The 18422-nt window shown below is 38.3% G+C and overlaps 1 protein-coding gene across 5 annotated transcripts; it reads right to left on the reverse strand.

Annotated features, from left to right (window-relative positions):
* Nucleotides 1–9276: 9276 nt before the first annotated feature.
* On the reverse strand, nucleotides 9277–12047 carry LOC130713531 (uncharacterized). Of its 5 annotated transcripts, none has more exons than XM_057563300.1 (9): nucleotides 11887–12047; nucleotides 11705–11791; nucleotides 11236–11535; nucleotides 11042–11110; nucleotides 10553–10858; nucleotides 10359–10427; nucleotides 9870–10175; nucleotides 9722–9761; nucleotides 9277–9627 (listed from the first exon to the last, which is right to left on the reverse strand). In XM_057563300.1, the coding sequence occupies exons 1-8, from the start codon at nucleotides 11948–11950 to the stop codon at nucleotides 9730–9732; spliced, it is 1233 nt and encodes a 410-aa protein (XP_057419283.1). In that variant the 5' UTR covers nucleotides 11951–12047; the 3' UTR covers nucleotides 9277–9627; nucleotides 9722–9729. The 5 variants fall into 5 exon arrangements, with proteins under 5 accessions (XP_057419283.1, XP_057419285.1, XP_057419282.1 ...); XM_057563302.1 differs by having other exon boundaries at nucleotides 11048–11110; nucleotides 11236–11538; XM_057563299.1 differs by having other exon boundaries at nucleotides 10553–10855; nucleotides 11236–11538.
* Between the last annotated feature and the right edge of the window lie 6375 nt (nucleotides 12048–18422).

Raw genomic sequence — 18422 nt, forward strand, 5'->3', positions numbered from 1 at the left:
TAAAGTACTTGTTGAAGAAGCCTGATGCAAAACCGAGATTGATTCGGTGGATGTTGTTGCTCCAAGAGTTCAATGTCGAGATTAAAGACAAAAGTGGAGCTGAGAACTTAGTAGCTGATCATTTAAGCAGAATAGAGAAGAATGAAGATCATTTTCCTATTCAGGATGACTTTCCTGATGAACAGCTTTTACTTGTGCATGGAATTACCCCCTGGTTTGCTGACATTGTTAATTATCTTGTTGCTGGTGTTTTTCCCACAGGTGCATCTAGATCACAGATTAACAAACTCAAGAGTGACTCCAAGTACTATGTTTGGGATGATCCATATCTTTGGAAATTTGGCAGTGATCAGGTGATAAGGAGATGTGTCCCTGACTACGAGATTGAATCTGTTTTGAATTTTTCTCATGCATCTGAAGTGGGGGGACACTTTGGCCTACTATTTTTAAAGATGCTTATGAGACCTACCGCACTTGTAAAGAGTGCCAGATAGCAGGTACAGCCATCACTCGTAAGAGTGAAATGCCTCAGCAACCTATGCTCTTTTGTGAGGTCTTTGATGTATGGGGAATTGACTTCATGGGTCCCTTTCCTGTGTCATTTGGGTTCCTCTACATTTTACTTGCTGTTGATTATGTGTCAAAGTGGGTGGAAGCTATTCCCACTAGGACTAATGATTCTAGAGTTGTTGCAGATTTTGTCCGGTCTAATATATTTTGCAGGTTTGGAATACCGCGAGCTATCATAAGTGACCAAGGCACTCATTTCTGTAACCGCACCATGGAATCTTTGCTCCGGAAGTATGGAGTTGTGCACCGAATCTCTACTGCATATCACCCCCAAAGTAATGGGCAAGCTGAGATCTCAAACAGAGAGATCAAACGGGTGTTAGAAAAAATGGTGCAACCAAACAGGAAGGACTGGAGCCGCCGTCTAGAAGACGCACTTTGGGCTCAAAGAACAGCTTTCAAGACACCCATTGGGATGTCTCCTTATCGACTTGTTTTTGGTAAAGCTTGTCACCTTCCTGTAGAGATAGAACACCGTGCTTATTGGGCAGTGAAAAGTTGTAATTTGGAGATGCAACAAGCAGGTATTGAAAGAAAACTCCAATTACAGCAGCTTGAAGAATTGAGACTAGGGGCTTATGAAAGCTCTAGGATTTATAAAGAGAAAACTAAGCATTTCCATGATAAAATGATTTCTAGGAAGGAATTCTCTGTGGGCCAACAAGTTTTACTGTTTAATTCCCGCCTTAAGCTTATGGCGGGGAAACTTCGATCCAAATGGATTGGCCCTTTTGTTGTTACTAATGTTTTCCCTCATGGTGCAGTAGAAATTAAAAGTGCAGGTACTGACAAAGTTTTTAAGGTCAATGGGCAGCGGCTGAAGCTGTTTCATGCAAATTTACCACCAGAAGTGGAAACTGTTGAAGAGCTCTCCCTGGAAGAGCCTTCCTATCATCAAGCTGCTACGCCTTGAACCCTCGGGTGCACTCCTTCCTTATTCTCACTTTATGCTTATTGATCCATTGCGGACAATGTCTGATTTAAGTGTGGGGGGGAGAACATGCTGACCTTGTTTGTTTTGATTTATTTTGTTGTTTGTTTTTGTTTTGGTATGCATGCAACTGTTATGAGTAGTTTTTTGTGTTCTAAGTCTAGAGATGTATGGCATATTTTTGACAACTTGTTGTTCCTTTTTAAAGAGTATTGTGATAAGTTGGCTTGATACTGGATGGATTGTGCATCTTTATGATTGAACATGAAACCCTGTGAGCTTTTGAACCTTCAAAAAATTCATTGTTTCTTGTGTGATTCACTCATCTTGTTGGTTACTTCTAGAACTTGACTTGACTCTTGAAGCACTTGTTCACATGCATGTACATGAAATGATCTAGGCATTTGTTTTTTTTAAGCTACTTTTAGCCAAATGAGCCTACCATGATGATTTAACCTTTGATAAGCCCCTTTGAGCCTATTTACCCCATTCTTTGTTTATAAACTCATTACAAGCCTACTAAGCCTTTGTTTTATCCACCCTTTGAATGAGCTTGAATTATAAATTTTGGATAAGTATGGGGGTGCTCAATTGAATGATCTGTGAAAGGGAATTTCTGGTTATGTTACTATGCTAAATTCAAAAAAAAAAAAATGGAAGAAAAAAAAGAAAAAAAATGAAGAAAACAAAAAAGAAAATAAAAATGTTGTTCTGTGTGAAGATTTGTTGAGCAAATTTAACCCTCATGCTTATCTTAACATGAATTTCATGCTTCCTTCCCTCTCTCTTTTTTTTTTTTTTTTTAGCCTAGTACCCTTAGGATCATCCCACCTACACCTTGGCCCCATTACAACCTTAATAAAGACCTTTTGATCTGTGCGTGCATGTGCTTCGTTGTGTTGAATTCCTCTATCTTTGTGGATGTTAGAGTCTTGTCAAGCCTATGGCAGTGCTAATTTGATGATGTGCTTTGAGTGCAAACACAAACCCTCATGAGTGATTGAGTGTACCTTATATATATATTTTCCGTGAGGTTCTGTCACTTTTGATGCACTTTTCAGTCGGATTACCATCTTGTCCATTACAATTTTTATTAGATGTTGTCCATAATTGCTATACTCCTTGAATCTTAGAATATGTAAAAATTGCTTGTGACTTTGCATCATGCTTTGTTTCCTTATATCAATCTTTGATTCTGGGTTTTGCTCGGAGTGCAAAAGTTCAAGTGTGGGGGAATTTGATCAGTGCATTTTGGCACATACTTTCTTGCTTTGTAAGATAACATGTTGAAAGCTTTTCTCACCTAAGATTAACTTTTTACCATGTTTCTTAACTTTGGTCCATAGTTGAGCTTTAAAATAATTTTTGCCTACACTACTTGTTTTTGCAGAATAAATTATAAAAGCCAATGGTCCCCATGAATTTTCAAGCAGTTTTTCCAGCCAAGGAGAAGCACTTTTCCAGCAAACATGGCAGCAAACATGGTAGGAATAATGGAAGGAATATTGGCTGGACAAGCACTTGAGATTCGAATAAATTAAGAAGCCAATTCCAGCCAACATTCCATCAAGCACATGGGCCAATTCCAACCAATTCAATACATTTTTCCAGCAAACAAAAGCACTAAACTTGGCTGGACAATCAAGACTAATTCGGCTGGGACTTAATGGAGACATGGAGTGGAATCCTTGGCTGGAAAAGCACTACACTTGGCTGGACATTCAATGAAAATTCGGTTGGACTTTGGAGTGGACTTTGGGGCCTATAAATAGCTTATCTTTGTATCAAATAAGAGCATCATATTTTCCTTCATTCTGAACTAGCTCTTTTCTCTCTTTGTACCACCTTATGTTTATGTTCTTAGAACTCTTAAGAGTTAGGATGGAAGCCATGAAGAACTAAAGTTTCATAGATTGATCTGCTGTATTCAGGTTCCATCACAACTTTGAGATTGTTAATGTTCAGTTTAAATTCGTTTCCTTTGCAATCTTTCGTATGTTTCTCATTTGCTTAATCTGAGTTGTTATAGGAAAGATTGTATTTATTTCAATTGATTCATGTTCTTAATATTTGAATTGCGTTTAACTTAGCTTATTTGTTAAATCGCATGTGCTGTAATCAGATAGTTTTGAGCCGCTTAGGTTTTCCAATTCAATACTTATCTGACAAACAAGAACATGAATCAGTTAGTGTTGAGCCACTTAGGTTGTTAAAATCAATGCTATAGTTGAAAAGGAATTGAACCTGCTTAGGGAATTGTCATGTTAACAATCAATGATAAGTTGGAACCGAATCAGTAGATTGATCTATCTTCCATAACTGTTTATAATCTGTTATACTGTTTTCTGTTCTCTATTTTATGCTCTCTGAACAATCATAAACCCCCCCCCCCCCCCAAATTTGTTTTAACTCTTGATTCTAATAATAGCAAACATTGATAAGAGTCCTTGTGATACGATAACCGAGTGTCGCTTCCCTGAACTACAGTTTTTACTCGTTTTGACCCGTGTGCGACAGCGGATCAGTATGCAATAGCACATCCAGCTTGAGAATAGAACTACCCAAAATGTAATGATGAAAATCAAATCCAGTATATAAGCAATAGCAATCTTTAGAGTCTGCAACTCTTAATGGTATGCATGAATTTCTGAATTTGTAGAATCTCCACTTCATGTACTCATAAACTGACAGCCTTCTCTTATCCTCTAAACAGAATCCAATCAGTATAACCAACATAGTGCTTGATCCATCTTGAACCTTGGTTCCAGGGAGGAAAAATTAATTCTGGGAAGTCTGCAGTATTAAGACATTGCTGCACTACTTGCTGAATTTTCTTTATTGCTTCCAAGTACGCATCATGCAAATACTCTGAGAAATGATGTGGCAGCACAACAAACTTCACCATTCAAGCCTTCAAGGGCAATAGCAAGAAATATGGATGTTATCTTGACCGTGATTTCCTTCCATTTTATTCCCTTGAACATCTCACAAGGACATAATGAAACATATCCAGCACAAAATTCAGCAATCAACAACTCTATCACTATCTCAGCAGTGGTAGCAATGGAGTAAAATAAATCAGTTCGGAAATAAGGAGAAATAGGCACTTCTAATGAAAACTTGACATCTTCAACGCATAAAAACATATCTCCCACATTCACAATCAACAATCTCAAGAGCCCAAGTTCTTCACTGCAACTGTTACAACAGACAAGCACCAATGCATCCCGATATATGCTCAAATTTGAAGCTCCACCTATTCGTTTACCAAACAACTCGAACTGAACCTGCTCCAAACTGCTTAATGAGCATCTATCAATCATTGGAGCATTTACGCAAACACCTTGTGTGCAGCTCCTGGATCCACCGGAGTCAAGTAAAAATGTAAAATTGACTCAAAAGAATATCCTATCATTGTGTCATTTTCACAAACAGCTCGTGAACAATCCCTAAATCCTCCAGGATCAAATGGAAGTTTCTTAGGGAGATTTACTATCTCAGAGTAATTTCCACAAACACTTGGTGTGCAAATCCAAAGACCATCAATCTCAAGCAATAGGTTCAAATCATTCTTCCAACCAAAAGAAAAATTCCTTAATCCTAGCCAATACAATTGAGATTCTTTGATTGAAAGAAGGATTTGAATTACCTCTGTGATAGAATTCTTCATGAGACTCGAATATGCTCCAAGATTGATCACACCCTCACTGAAATCTCCAAAAACATAAGCATTGGTGGCTGGTTTCCACGCCGGTAATTGAACATCCCGATCGGCAAAGAACGAAAGATGCGAAACAAAGGAGGATGCTACGGCAGGATCGCTGGTTGGAGAATCTGAAGCAATGGCTTCGAAACATAAGGGAGGCGAAATCTCAGAAACTTCTGGAGAAGACAAATCAAACACAGCTTCTTCCATGACAGAAATTGATGAAGGCGAAGCTTCAAGAATTTCTTCTGGCATGGCGACGGCAACAGGTTGAACAGCGATGGCAAAAGTCTGAAGCGCAGGACAAGAATCAGTGTGCAAATGCGACGGTGATAAATCCAGCGTCGATGCAGAAATTGAAGAAGGAATCAAGAAACCCTTGCTGAAAGTGCCAAAAACGAACGGATCAATCGCCGGTTTCCACGCCGGAATCTTCTCGATCGGCGAAGAAAGAAACAGGAAAATGATTCAATTTGACGAAAAGCAACTACAATGACGGGGGCAAATTGAACGTTATCATCAAATATTATGAAGCAATGTTATAAATTATAATTTTGAGAATAAAATGTAACTTCTGTGAGTATTATTATTTGGTAACATCATCTAAAATATAGTTTGAAATTTAGTGAGGGATGATCATGATAGGATATAAATAATAGGATGAAGCAAATATCGTGTTAGAGAGGGGAAACACTTAATCCACTCTATTTGTATCATGGTGATAGTAAAAATCGAAAACATAAAATGAGTGAAAGTTATGTTTATGTGGCTGCCACATAGCAAAATGAAAGGCAGTGTAAGAGATTATTGTTTGGTCATACAAGGCTTGCCTCGACTAATTTATCTTTTTCTTTTATTATTATAAACGCCTTTATTATAGAGAAAGGTGATAAATAGCAAACATAGTGAATAGTGAATACTGAATAGCAATGGCTAAAATGAACTTCCATAAATATAAGGTTTGATCCCTGTGTGGTTTTAAACTCATTTAAAAATTAATTTTTAATATAAATTAGTATTTTTTTTCTTTATTTTTTATAGAAAATTAGAAGCAATATATTTAAAAGTATGATAATTTGATGATGTCGTGCGGGGAGATTAGAAAACACTAATATCTACATAGTCTATATTTATTTTTCTGTTTAAACTACACGGTTACAAGATATCGCGAGGAAGAACGAACATGAAAATACTTTCATGTAAAAATTAATAGAAAAATAAATTTTGATAAAATTCTCTACTTTAGGAATAACATCATGTTAAAAGTATTGCTTAAAAATATAGTTTGCTTAAAAATACAATAGCAATCCTCTCTAACGAGTTCCTGTTGATCTGAATCAAGATTAGTTTAACTTACAGTGTGAAAACAAACTCGCATTATCACGTTCATGAAGAATCTTTTCTCTTTTTATCATGGTAGATTAAATCAGTTATTGTTTATTAGTCATCATTAAACCAACTCCTGATATGTTTTGCAGAATTTGAGATTTGGTTAAACAGTTTTTTTATTAGTTATTCAATTGAACGAATTTCAATATATGCAACAAGGGTTTCAATTTAAGACTTTTTGTCTACTTTGCTCATCATTTCAGATTCTTCTATTTCATTTTACTTTATTATATTTTTAATAATCAAGGTATTGATTTATGTACTAAATACAATAGATATATTCTCCGTGCAACACACGGATAAAAAACACTAGTAAAAAGAGAGTGACGTGACAAATATTAGGTTTCACTGCATTCTTTTTTTTTCCTTGCGCCACCAGTCTCCACGGGAGAAAGGGGGCCACATGATTAATCTAGCTCGGGATACGGTAGTGATATCCCTGACCACAAATGTATTATTTTTTACCTCAAAGGAGATCGAACCCAGGTCAGAAACCTAGGCAAAATCCCTTAAGGAAATCCAAATTCACCACTTGTGGCACCCTTGTGATTTCCACTGCATTCTTTGAAAACGAGAATATTCTCTTGCAAATACATTCATTACATGGATCAAAAGTTTTGGTTATTAATTTAATTAAAGAAAACTGATTTTGATCATGACGATAAAATCAATTAACTATCCTAGAAGCTTAATAATTAGGGAATTGTTATTCAGACCCTCCCCCCCAGCTATTTAAACCCTTTAAAAAGTGCAAAAAATACTAAAATACCCTTAATGAAAAAAATATAAAAAAACCCACCCACCCCTCATCCTCACGTTCTCTCTCCTCTCTCCTTACCTCTTTCCTCTTTCTTCAACCCACCACCACCACGCACAACCACCGCCGCACCCACGGCCGCCGCCACCACCACCGTTGCCGCCACCACCGCCACCACCACCACAACCTCAATTTTCTGTCGATTTTCAAATTTCTAACGGTAGGGAGTTGTTTATGTCGCTTTTAATTGTTTTCTGCAAATAAACGCACTTCTAAAGTGCGTCACGCACTTCTAAAGTGCACGCACTTAAAAAGTGTGTTGTTAACGCACTTTTAAAGTGCGAAGGAAACACACTTTTAAATGGCGAATTGCTGCAACATTGTACAGAACTGATGTCAGATGATTTTTAAAAATTATGAGACTCCACAGTAAATCAAGTCAGAATATTTGAAGATTTATGGTGGAATAAAAAAAATTCAAAATAAAATATCAGATGAAGGAATTTGGTTAAATTACACAAATCTTAGGACCTTCGAAGAAGGTGCTAAGTTACGGTCATTTGATTTTTCTCTTCAACTTTGCAGTTGGTCGCCTGAGCATCCGACATAAAAAACTGTCTACTTTTCCAAACCGCACCCCACCTGATTGTGAAGCAACTACTAGGAGTAAGAATTTGAAGATTCTGACTACATATTTGAGCTCATAATGGTCTTGTTACCTTAACCAAGATGTGTCAGTCCCAAATTCTTTCCAGAAACTAAATAGGAAAAAATAAAAATATGTGCGTTCCGCTCGCACAGTGAAAGTGCGACCAAAACGCACGTTGAAAGTGCGTGATGGGCGCACCTTGGAAGTGCGTGATGGACGCAATTTACAAATGCGTTTTGGTCGCCTATCTAAATAGCCATCGAGGAGTCCGAATAACAATCCCCTAATAGTTACTATAAATTTCAATTAGACTAATATATTTTACTATGATTAAGTTCAAAAAAAAAAATATTTTACTATGATTACCATGACCGTCAATAATGTAACAAAATATAATGATGGAAATAATAACTGACACAGGATACAAGGATTTCTTCTAAGAATACATTCAGATGTTAGACAATTGAAAAAAATATTAATAATATAAGTGTTGAGTGTTAACTCTAAAAACAACAGGTTACAGAATTTCTTTCAACTCTATTTGATAGTATTACGCCAAAGATCAATAACATAATCCTCTATTTGATAGTATTACGCCAAAGATCAATAACATAATCCTGGTTGTTAAAACCTCCATGGTTGCTAGATGCATCATAAAAAAGCTCAAGTTGTGTTTGCAAAACAGAGTTCGAGTGAATATAGATTTGCAAAACAAAGTTTGGACCAAAGTGGGTTGGTTGTAATGTGATTTATGTTTAGATACTTTGATTTCAAAATAGAGTTTGGGGTTGAAAGTATGTTGGATGAATGTAAAAGTGACAATTTGGAGAGTTGAGATGGAAATTGGTATAGGTTGGGTAAATGTGGTTTTTAATTTGCCAAACATAGTAACACAAAGTTACATAAGACCCGAAAGTACTTTTAGATGACCGAACTGAAAAGAAACACAACACTAATCTCCAGATATGAACAATGGTTTCAAAAATGAAAAATACAATAAAAAAACCTCTATAACCCTAAAACTTATATGTAAATTTCAGTCCACCGGTTTTACATGGACAGTCATGCATGTCAAATTGATCCTCCTACCCACACGTACAGCTCTATAAATGATTGATTGGTCGCAACAATCAACAGAGCAAATATTACAAGTGCTCTTTTACACAGCCAATGTATGCTAGTTATATATGATAAAACAAAATCACACTCAAATCTAATCAAATGATTTCTAATCATTGTTTTCCAATTCTACCAAACTGTAAAAGGTATATAGGTGGTCTCACAACATGTAAAATAAAATTAAAATCATAACTTGTTCGATGACTATTAAGAACAACCACAAAAGTCTTCTTATCACACTAAGTGAGGCAAGCTAAAAAGGGTGATCCATTTGTGCTCTGGGGTGTCAGCTGGATTCACATTAAAAGGACTTATTCAACCTTAATTAAAAAGGGTCAAACTTACAACTTAAAATTGAAATTCAAACAGCTACTTAGACATAATCTCAACACGCATGAAATTCTCTAAACTCATTAAATTCTTTTCCAGTTCGATCAGCCAAACCCGAAAAACTCCTAGCACGACTTGCGGGTGGTCCTCAAAAGAGCTTTCTTCAACGAATTGAACTTCACAAAACCAGACAAACCAGCCAAGATATATAAGAAAGAAATAAAACATGAAATTAAATAATTAATTTAACTCAATATGATTTAGGTTTACCTTCAGGATCAATAGAGATGGGTTGGAAAGGGAGTGTTGTCTTCATCAGCATAGAAGAAACAAAACCAGCGAAGATATATAAGAAAGAAAGAAAGAAAACATGAAATTAATTAATTAATTAAACTCAAAATATGATTCAGGTTTGTACCTTCTGAGATTAGATACTTGTTTCTGAGATATATGATGTGTTTGATGGATATACTATTATTCATCGGCTGGTCATATTTCTGCAGGTCATGTTTTTCACAAAACTCCTGAAATTCTTTTTCGGTTTGATCAGCCAAACTCGGAAAAGTCAGAGCACCTGGGATGAAGGGGGTCTCGGTCTCAAGAGACCTCTTGAAAATTTGGAACCTCGATTGTTTCTCCTTCTCGTCAGCGTATTCTTTTCCATACACTTTGCACCAGATTTTGAAAGCCTCGAAGAAGTCAAGTTCCTTGGCAGCAGCAGCTTCTTCAACAATTACAGCAACAAAAACAGACAAATCAGCCCAGATATATGAAATTAATTAACTCAAGATGATTAAGGGTTTACTGGATCGGAATCTACACCAAACAAGAATGTAGAAACAAAACCAGGCAAGATATATAAGAAAGAAAACATGAAATTAATTAAAATATGATTTAGGGATTGTACCGGATCCTAGTGACATTGGAACGGGAGTGTTGTCTTCTTCTCCTACTAAATCTTCCTTCTCATTCTCAACTGATCAACAGAAAACAAACAAGAAAACCATTGGAACGGAAACCAGCGAAGATATATAAGAAAGAAAGAAAGAAAACATGAAATTAATTAATTAATTAAACTCAAAATATGATTCAGGTTTGTACCTTCTGAGATTAGATACTTGTTTCTGAGATATATGATGTGTTTGATGGATATACTATTATTCATCGGCTGGTCATATTTCTGCAGGTCATGTTTTTCACAAAACTCCTGAAATTCTTTTTCGGTTTGATCAGCCAAACTCGGAAAAGTCAGAGCACCTGGGATGAAGGGGGTCTCGGTCTCAAGAGACCTCTTGAAATTTTGGAACCTCGATTGTTTCTCCTTCTCGTCAGCGTATTCTTTTCCATACACTTTGCACCAGATTTTGAAAGCCTCGAAGAAGTCAAGTTCCTTGGCAGCAGCAGCTTCTTCAACAATTACAGCAACAAAAACAGACAAATCAGCCCAGATATATGAAATTAATTCACTCAAGATGATTAAGGGTTTACTGGATCGGAATCTACACCAAACAAGAATGTAGAAACAAAACCAGGCAAGATATATAAGAAAGAAAACATGAAATTAATTAAAATATGATTTAGGGATTGTACCGGAACCTAGTGACATTGGAACGGGAGTGTTGTCTTCTTCTCCTACTAAATCTTCCTTCTCATTCTCAACTGATCAACAGAAAACAAACAAGAAAACCATTGGAACGGAAACCAGCGAAGATATATAAGAAAGAAAGAAAGAAAACATGAAATTAATTAATTAATTAAACTCAAAATATGATTCAGGTTTGTACCTTCTGAGATTAGATACTTGTTTCTGAGATATATGATGTGTTTGATGGATATACTATTATTCATCGGCTGGTCATATTTCTGCAGGTCATGTTTTTCACAAAACTCCTGAAATTCTTTTTCGGTTTGATCAGCCAAACTCGGAAAAGTCAGAGCACCTGGGATGAAGGGGGTCTCGGTCTCAAGAGACCTCTTGAAATTTTGGAACCTCGATTGTTTCTCCTTCTCGTCACGGTATTCTTTTCCATACACTTTGCACCAGATTTTGAAAGCCTCCAAGGAGATAAGTTCATTGGCAGCAGCTTCTTCAACAATTACAGCAACAAAAACCGACAAATCAGCCACTCAAGATGATTTAGGGTTTACTTTAGGATCGGAATCTACACCAAACAAGAATGTAGAAACAAAACAAAACCAGGCAAGATATATAAGAAAGAAAGAAAACATGAAAATATGATTTAGGGTTTGTACCGGAATCAGTGGTGTGCTCTTCTCCTACTAAATCCTTGTCAACTTTGAATTTCTTTAACGGTGAAGCAAAATCCTTCTCATTCTCGACTAATCAAAAGAAAACAATAAATCCATTGTAATTAATTTTGTAAAAAATTATAGGTTGTGCTGCGTATCGTGCTTTGGTTTACGGTGGTGTGTACCTGAATCGTGGTCTGGAATTACAGACGCGGAGGGGCTGAAAATGGAGGCGCGCGGCGTCGTCATCGTTGCGGCGGTTGAGAGAGGAGAGGGTAGGGTTGAGAGAGGAGAGGAAGAATGGAACGGAATGGCAGAACGACCACGCTTGGTTGTTTTAAGTAAACTGAAATTTTTTTTGCTTTTAGTAAACTGAATTTTTTTTTGTTTTTTAACTTTTAATAATTGTTCTATTTGAAGCTCCTTTTTTTTTCATGGAGAATTTTTGTGCTTCTTAATGAACACTATGTGTTTGGATTTAGAGTCATACTCAGTGTTATCAGACTCGGCTCGAACCGGCCGGTTTGATCGGTTGAACCGGAAACCGGACCCCTGACCGGTTCGAGTCGAGCAACGGATCGGGGATGCAATCGACTCGCCTTGAACCGGATTGAACCGGCCGGGTCAGTATAAAAACCGGTGACCCGGAGCTATGGTTGGACCGGTATTCTTTTTAAAAAAAAAATATAACTCCAAAACGATCCAAAACGAAGAACAGATCGAAGGGGTGTTGCTCAAAATTCTAAAACTGAAGAATGGGTGTTGATTGAGGCGCTTCAAGTTGGGGTCTTTCAGAAGCTACTCGTTCTTCTTCAGGTGGGTTGTGGGGAGAGTACCAAGGATAAGACTACTAAGTTGTTGAAAATGTTGAATGGTTACAGAAGCAAAGCGGAGTGTGTTGATTCTTCTTTGGATTTCATGAATCGGTTTTGGCCTTGTCTCTTTTCCATTTCCTCTATCTTGCCCCTTTCTCACCCTGCAACATCAATGTCTCATATCTGTTGTGCGGCTGCAGCTTCTTATGTTAGATATTGGAGAAGTGTAAATGAGGGTAAAGGAAAATATTAGGGTTAGTATAAGTTGGGTAAAAAAAAAGTTGGGCCAAAAGTTTCCATCATGGCCCATTTGTAGTTATTAAAAATAATATATATTCTGCATTGTGTGTGGGCTCACGTCAAACACATATGAACGAAAAAAAAATTGTAGCTCTAACTTTAAATTAAACTTTTGAAATTCATTTTTCTGAAACTTTGGATTTGAGACATATAGAGATGCTAAAAGCTTGTCTTTGGATTATGAATTTTTTCATTTTTTTTAGTGTCAACCGAGTCAAACGGTTCAACCAGTGACCCAATGGTTAGACCAGTGACCCATTGACCCAGTGCCCTGACCGAGTCGATCTTCGGGTCGAGTCTGATAACACTGGTCATACTAGTGTTTCTTACCCGTGCTTTGCACGGCGAATTTTGTTCTTATTATTTAGATATGTATATTCATATGGTAGCTCAGTGTGAAGAACTATCGGGTTCGATCCCCACACAATACACTTTGGGGAAGGGATGAGGAGCCTTAATTGTGACTAAATCCCGAATTTGGCGGCATCCAAAGGGTTACCGGTTACCGGATGCAAATACCAAAAAAAAAGTTGATATACTTGAAAATTTCCAATTTTTTTATCTTTTAAAATTAAGAGACTAAATAAATATGAACACTTAACAAAATAAAACCACGACGAATATCACACAATCTTCAAACTTTCACAAAACTTTTACTAAATTTTCACCTAAAATTATTTTAAAAGTTACGAAAAAAAATACATAAGTTATATAAAATGTATATTTTATTAGGTTTAACAATAAATGTACTTTGTTGTTAAAATATTCCTTCCCGTAGGAGAATTTAACTCCTATAATAATTTGTACAAAAAAATTAAAGTGGACTATATTATTATGTAGTACAAAATTAACTTCAAACTATATTATATTATGTTTTTTTTAACCAAAAAAATATTCCAGTGAAGTCTTATTAACATTTATTTTTATGTAGAAGTATTTTCATTTAAAATGTTCCTCCTATAAAAGCTTTTAGCCTTATGATTGTCAATCACCAATTACATTATCAACACCTTCCTAAAGCAAGGCACCAACGGCTCTTTCTAATACATTTAGCCACCAACAGAAAAAAAAACTAAACTCATGAACGGTTACCCCCGGACATTGAAATACCAATCTTGCCAAGCCTCAAGAAGTAACACGTTGTCACAAATAGAAAAATTCAGAATAGTAATTGTTCTGTACTAGGGCAAGCTTACGTAAGAGAAAGACAAAAAGTAAACCCTAGCAGAGCACTAAAATAGCAAAACTACCATAAAAGGAATATTCTCCTTAATGCTGAAAAAGTTGGTTTCGTACAAGTGGATGACCTCCCCTTTTATAGAGGGGGTGGTCATGATATGGATCTTTCCTATATTTGGGCCTGACAATCAGGGCCCAAATCCCCATACATATAAGACAAATCCAAAGGAATCTTCCAGCTGGCTTGTGGGTCCATCACCTAAGGGAGGGCGATGAAGCTCGTTGTGTCACACTTCCCGCCATGGCTATCTTTAATGGTTTATTGTTCATCTTGGGCGGGACATAATCTTCTTTATGTCCCGCCCAGTCCACATGCCCCCAAGACATGAGACTCGAGTAAAGAGTCGAAATGTCTTCATCATGTTACCTAGTAGTTCGCCTCTATTGTTTATTCGTTCATCGCCATTTTACCTTCGTTGTTACATCGCCATTTTACCTTCGTTGTTACATCGCCATTTTACCTTCGTTGTTACATCGCCATTTTCACGCTTCGCCACCTTTGTTGCCGTTTCAAAGATATGTCGCCATTAATCATAACCGTCAACCACGTCTTTTCAACTGACGCACGTATCCTTATTTTCCGGGATTTCGTCATCATTTGTTATAAATGCAATCTTCAGTTGCGCGTCTCGAGGAGTAATGTCTTTTCGCTTCCTAACTTTTCGAATTTCAAATCCCACGATCCCACGATCTTCCCCCACTCATTCTCTCTCTTCCTTTCTCTCTATAAAATCCCCTTTTCACTTTTCATTTTTCACTTTCTTAAAACTTTTGCTCTGAAAACCCTTTTCACCGCAGCTTTCATTCTCTTCTTTGAACTCCGGTGAACCTTTTCTTCCTCCGGCCGTCGTCATTGCGCGGTGCTCCCCTATCGCCGACGTTCTCCTTTCTCAAATTCACGGTTCTCCCTCTGGTTAGTTTTTCTCTTTCTTGAGACTCTTCGTTTACTTCTTTTTTCTCTGACTCTGTTCATCTTCTTTCTTCTTTCAACTCTGTTCATCTTCTTTTTATGAAACTGCCTCGCATGTCTTTACCAAACGCTAGCCTTCCTTCCCTAGAACTTTCTTCACCCTCCACGGAGGAGGAAGTTGTCGCCCCCTCTATAATTGAAATTCATTCCTCGCCTTCTACCCATGATGATTCCGGTCCCGCCGGCTCTGTAGACTCAATTCTCTCCTCTAATGGAGATTTATCTTCACCTGAATGGCGCTCTGACGTGCATTTAGTTGAAGATAAATGTCTGTTGCATTCTATCTGGAGCAGCGTTGGGAGCATTAGTTCGCTTCGAATTTCTGCTCAAGGGTTCACGAAGATAGATCCCGCCACCTCAAATAATGAAGATCATCTGTTGAATGTCCTCCCATGTGGCGAAGATGACTGTGTTCTGTTGCGTAAAGAACCAGACGATGGATCGCCCGATTTTTTCTTTGTTTATGGCTATTTCTTCTTAGATTTAAACATTAAACTTCCTTTCTCGCCGTTTATATGTCACGTTCTTTCTTTTCTGAATGTGGCGCCTTGCCAACTCCAGCCCAACGCCTGGGGTTTCCTCCGCTGCTTTGAAATTCTTTGTGAACACTTGAGTTTCACTCCAACCTATCCCTTGTTCTTCCTTTTCTATAAATCAGTCACCACTAAACCTACTTCTGTGAAATGGGTTCCACTATTAGCCCGTAAGAACATGAGTCGGTTTACCGCCCTTAAAAGCCATTACAAAGTATGGCAGAAGAAATACTTTAAAGTTGTGGAGTCGCCCGAAATAAAGAACTTGTTCCGAGATTCTGACAATAACCCCCTCTTCCCTTTTTACTGGACAAAGAACCCTCGCCGAAAAATATCTGTTTCATACGACGCCTTGGATGAATCTGAACAAGGCGTCGCCGATTACCTCCGCACACTACCAGTAATTTCCGGTCACGACTTGATTGAGGCGTCGAAATCCGGCACTTTAAATCAATTTTTTAGTAAGTTTATAATCTTTGTACGTAACTTCTTTTTCTTTTTGTTCATGTATCTCGTCTAATTGATGTTTTCCGTACAGCTACGATGGGAAAAGGCAAGGTTGACGCGAACCCACTCAAGATGAAGGAGTACCTCGCCCAGTCTGCTGCGGCGGCGAAAAAGAGGGCCGCCGAAACTGAGCAGAAGAAGAAGAATGAAGGTACCTCGGGTTCTGACAACGTCAGGGACCCTAAACGTCAAAAAACTTCAGGTGCTGCTGGTGGTAAGCCTCTCCACCAATCAACTCTTGATTCAAAAAGTCGTCCAGCTGAGAAAAAGAAGGGACATGACAATGTCCCGCCCCCTCAACAAGATTCAAGCACGCTGATCAACCGCCCATCAACTCCATTTGGCCAGGCTGGCCCTAGTTCAGCCATCGGTGGCGAAGCTCCTCCCCCCTTGCTGAGCTTGTCGGATCCTCACTTCAATGGGCTGGAATTCATGACCCGTACTTTTGACAACCGGATTCACAAGGACATTTCCGGTCAGGGTCCCCCCAACATTGCTTCCATGGCGATCCATCACGCGCTTTCTGCCGCCAGTACTGTAGCGGGAATGGCTCAGTGTGTGAAAGAGTTGATCTCAGCCAAAAACCGTTTTGAGAAGAAGGCAGCTGATTACAAGACAGCCTATGAACGGGCTAAAACTGATGCTGAGACCGCCAACAACAAGCTGAAATCTGCTGAGGAGAAGTGTGCTAAATTAACTGAAGACTTGGCTGCTTCGGACCTGCTTCTTCAAAAGACCAAGTCTCTTAAAGAAGCCATAAATGACAAGCACACTGCCATTCAAGCCAAATATCAAAAGTTGGAGAAGAAACATGATCGCCTGAATGCTTCCATCCTAGGGCGTGCTTCTCTCCAATATGCTCAAGGCTTTCTGGCGGCCAAAGAGCAGATCAGTGTAGTTGAGCCGGGCTTTGATCTTTCCCGCATTGGGTGGCTGAAGGAGATCAAGGATGGTCAAGTAGTTGGTGATGATGACATTAGCCTCGATCTCCTTCCCCAATTCAATGATGAGAGTGAGCCTGAAGAAGATGGCGAGGATGGGAATGAGCAGCACAGGAATGAGGATCAAGGGAAGGAAGATCCTCAAGCTGGGACAAGCCAGGGCAACAACGCCAACAACGAGAACCTGGCTTGAATTTGTTTTTATTTTATGAAGTTGAAATTTTTCTTTGGGCATTGCCCCGTTTTATTTTCATTCCAAATCATGTATGGGCATCGCCCCCTTTTCTCTACTTTAAATGGATATCATCTTAAGTTCATTCGTTGTTTTTAGTTGTTCCCAACTTTCGTTGTTATATACCTTAGCCGATTTTTCGACGAGGCTTGGTTTCTAGTGGCCACTAGAATTGCCAAGGCTTTTAACTTTTGAAGGCGATACTTTCTTATTCCGAAAGGTTTACTCGCGGTATTTGCATACCTTGATACGATTTGCATTGCATGAACTCGTAATAAAAATTCAAAAAACATACGATTCTGTTGAAATGATCTTTTCATTAATTTTCCTTCGTATGGGAACAATTGTCCCTTCATTACAATTGTCGCCTCATTAAAAACCTTTCCAAAGAAAGGGAAAAAGAGTGCGACTTCATTTACATTTGTTGTTTCTACTAACTAAAATACTGCTTTAGATGAGAGGCGTTCCATGTTCGTGGAACCTTTTGACCGCTTAGTTGTTCCAACTTATAAGCTCCTCCTCCAACATCGCCAATAATCCTGTAAGGCCCGCCCCAGTTGGGTGAGAGTTTGTTGTGTTTATCGGGTATTGTATTTTTTCGGAGCACTAAGTCTCCTACCCTCATTTTTCTTGGCACCACTTTTGTTGAGAACTTTCTTGCCACCTTCACTTTTCCCGCCTCATTTCTTATGTGGGCCTCTCGTTGTTCCTCGGGCAGCATAATTAGATTTGCTATTAAGTTTTCTCCGTTGTCATTTTCATTAAACCGAGCCACTCGCCAATTTTGGTTTTCAATTTCCACTGGGAGCATGGCGTCAGTTCCATAAGTTAGACGATACGGGGTTTCCTTTGTGCTTGACTGCTCCGTGGTGTTGTATGCCCAAAGAACGCCTGGTAGTTCCTCCGCCCAAAGCCCTTTTGCTTCATCCAGTTTCTTCTTTAAACCCTTCAGGATAACTTTGTTAGCCGATTCAGCCTGCCCATTGGTCTGTGGATGTTCTACAGAGGCAAATCGCATCTCGATTCCCATTTCTGTACAAAATTCTCGGGTAACACTACTTGTGAATTGTGTTCCGTTATCCATTACTAATGCCCTGGGAACCCCAAATCTACAAATAATCCTTCGCCACAAGAAGCTCCTGACCTTGGCGGCCGTGATAGTTGCTACTGCCTCAGCCTCTATC

This window comes from Lotus japonicus, chromosome 4 (genome assembly GCF_012489685.1).
Source record: "Lotus japonicus ecotype B-129 chromosome 4, LjGifu_v1.2".
Lineage (NCBI taxonomy): Eukaryota > Viridiplantae > Streptophyta > Magnoliopsida > Fabales > Fabaceae > Lotus > Lotus japonicus.

Excerpts from the sequence above, each read along its gene's own strand:
- LOC130713531 (XM_057563298.1), bottom strand. The coding sequence starts at position 11,950 with ATGACGACGCCGCGCGCCTCCATTTTCAGCCCCTCCGCGTCTGTAATT. Across the intron at positions 11,539-11,704 it reads AGAGCACACCACTGATTCCG|AAGCTGCTGCCAATGAACTT; the intron begins GTACAAACCCTA and ends TAATTGTTGAAG. Across the intron at positions 10,176-10,358 it reads TCCAATGTCACTAGGATCCG|AAGCTGCTGCTGCCAAGGAA; the intron begins GTACAATCCCTA and ends TAATTGTTGAAG.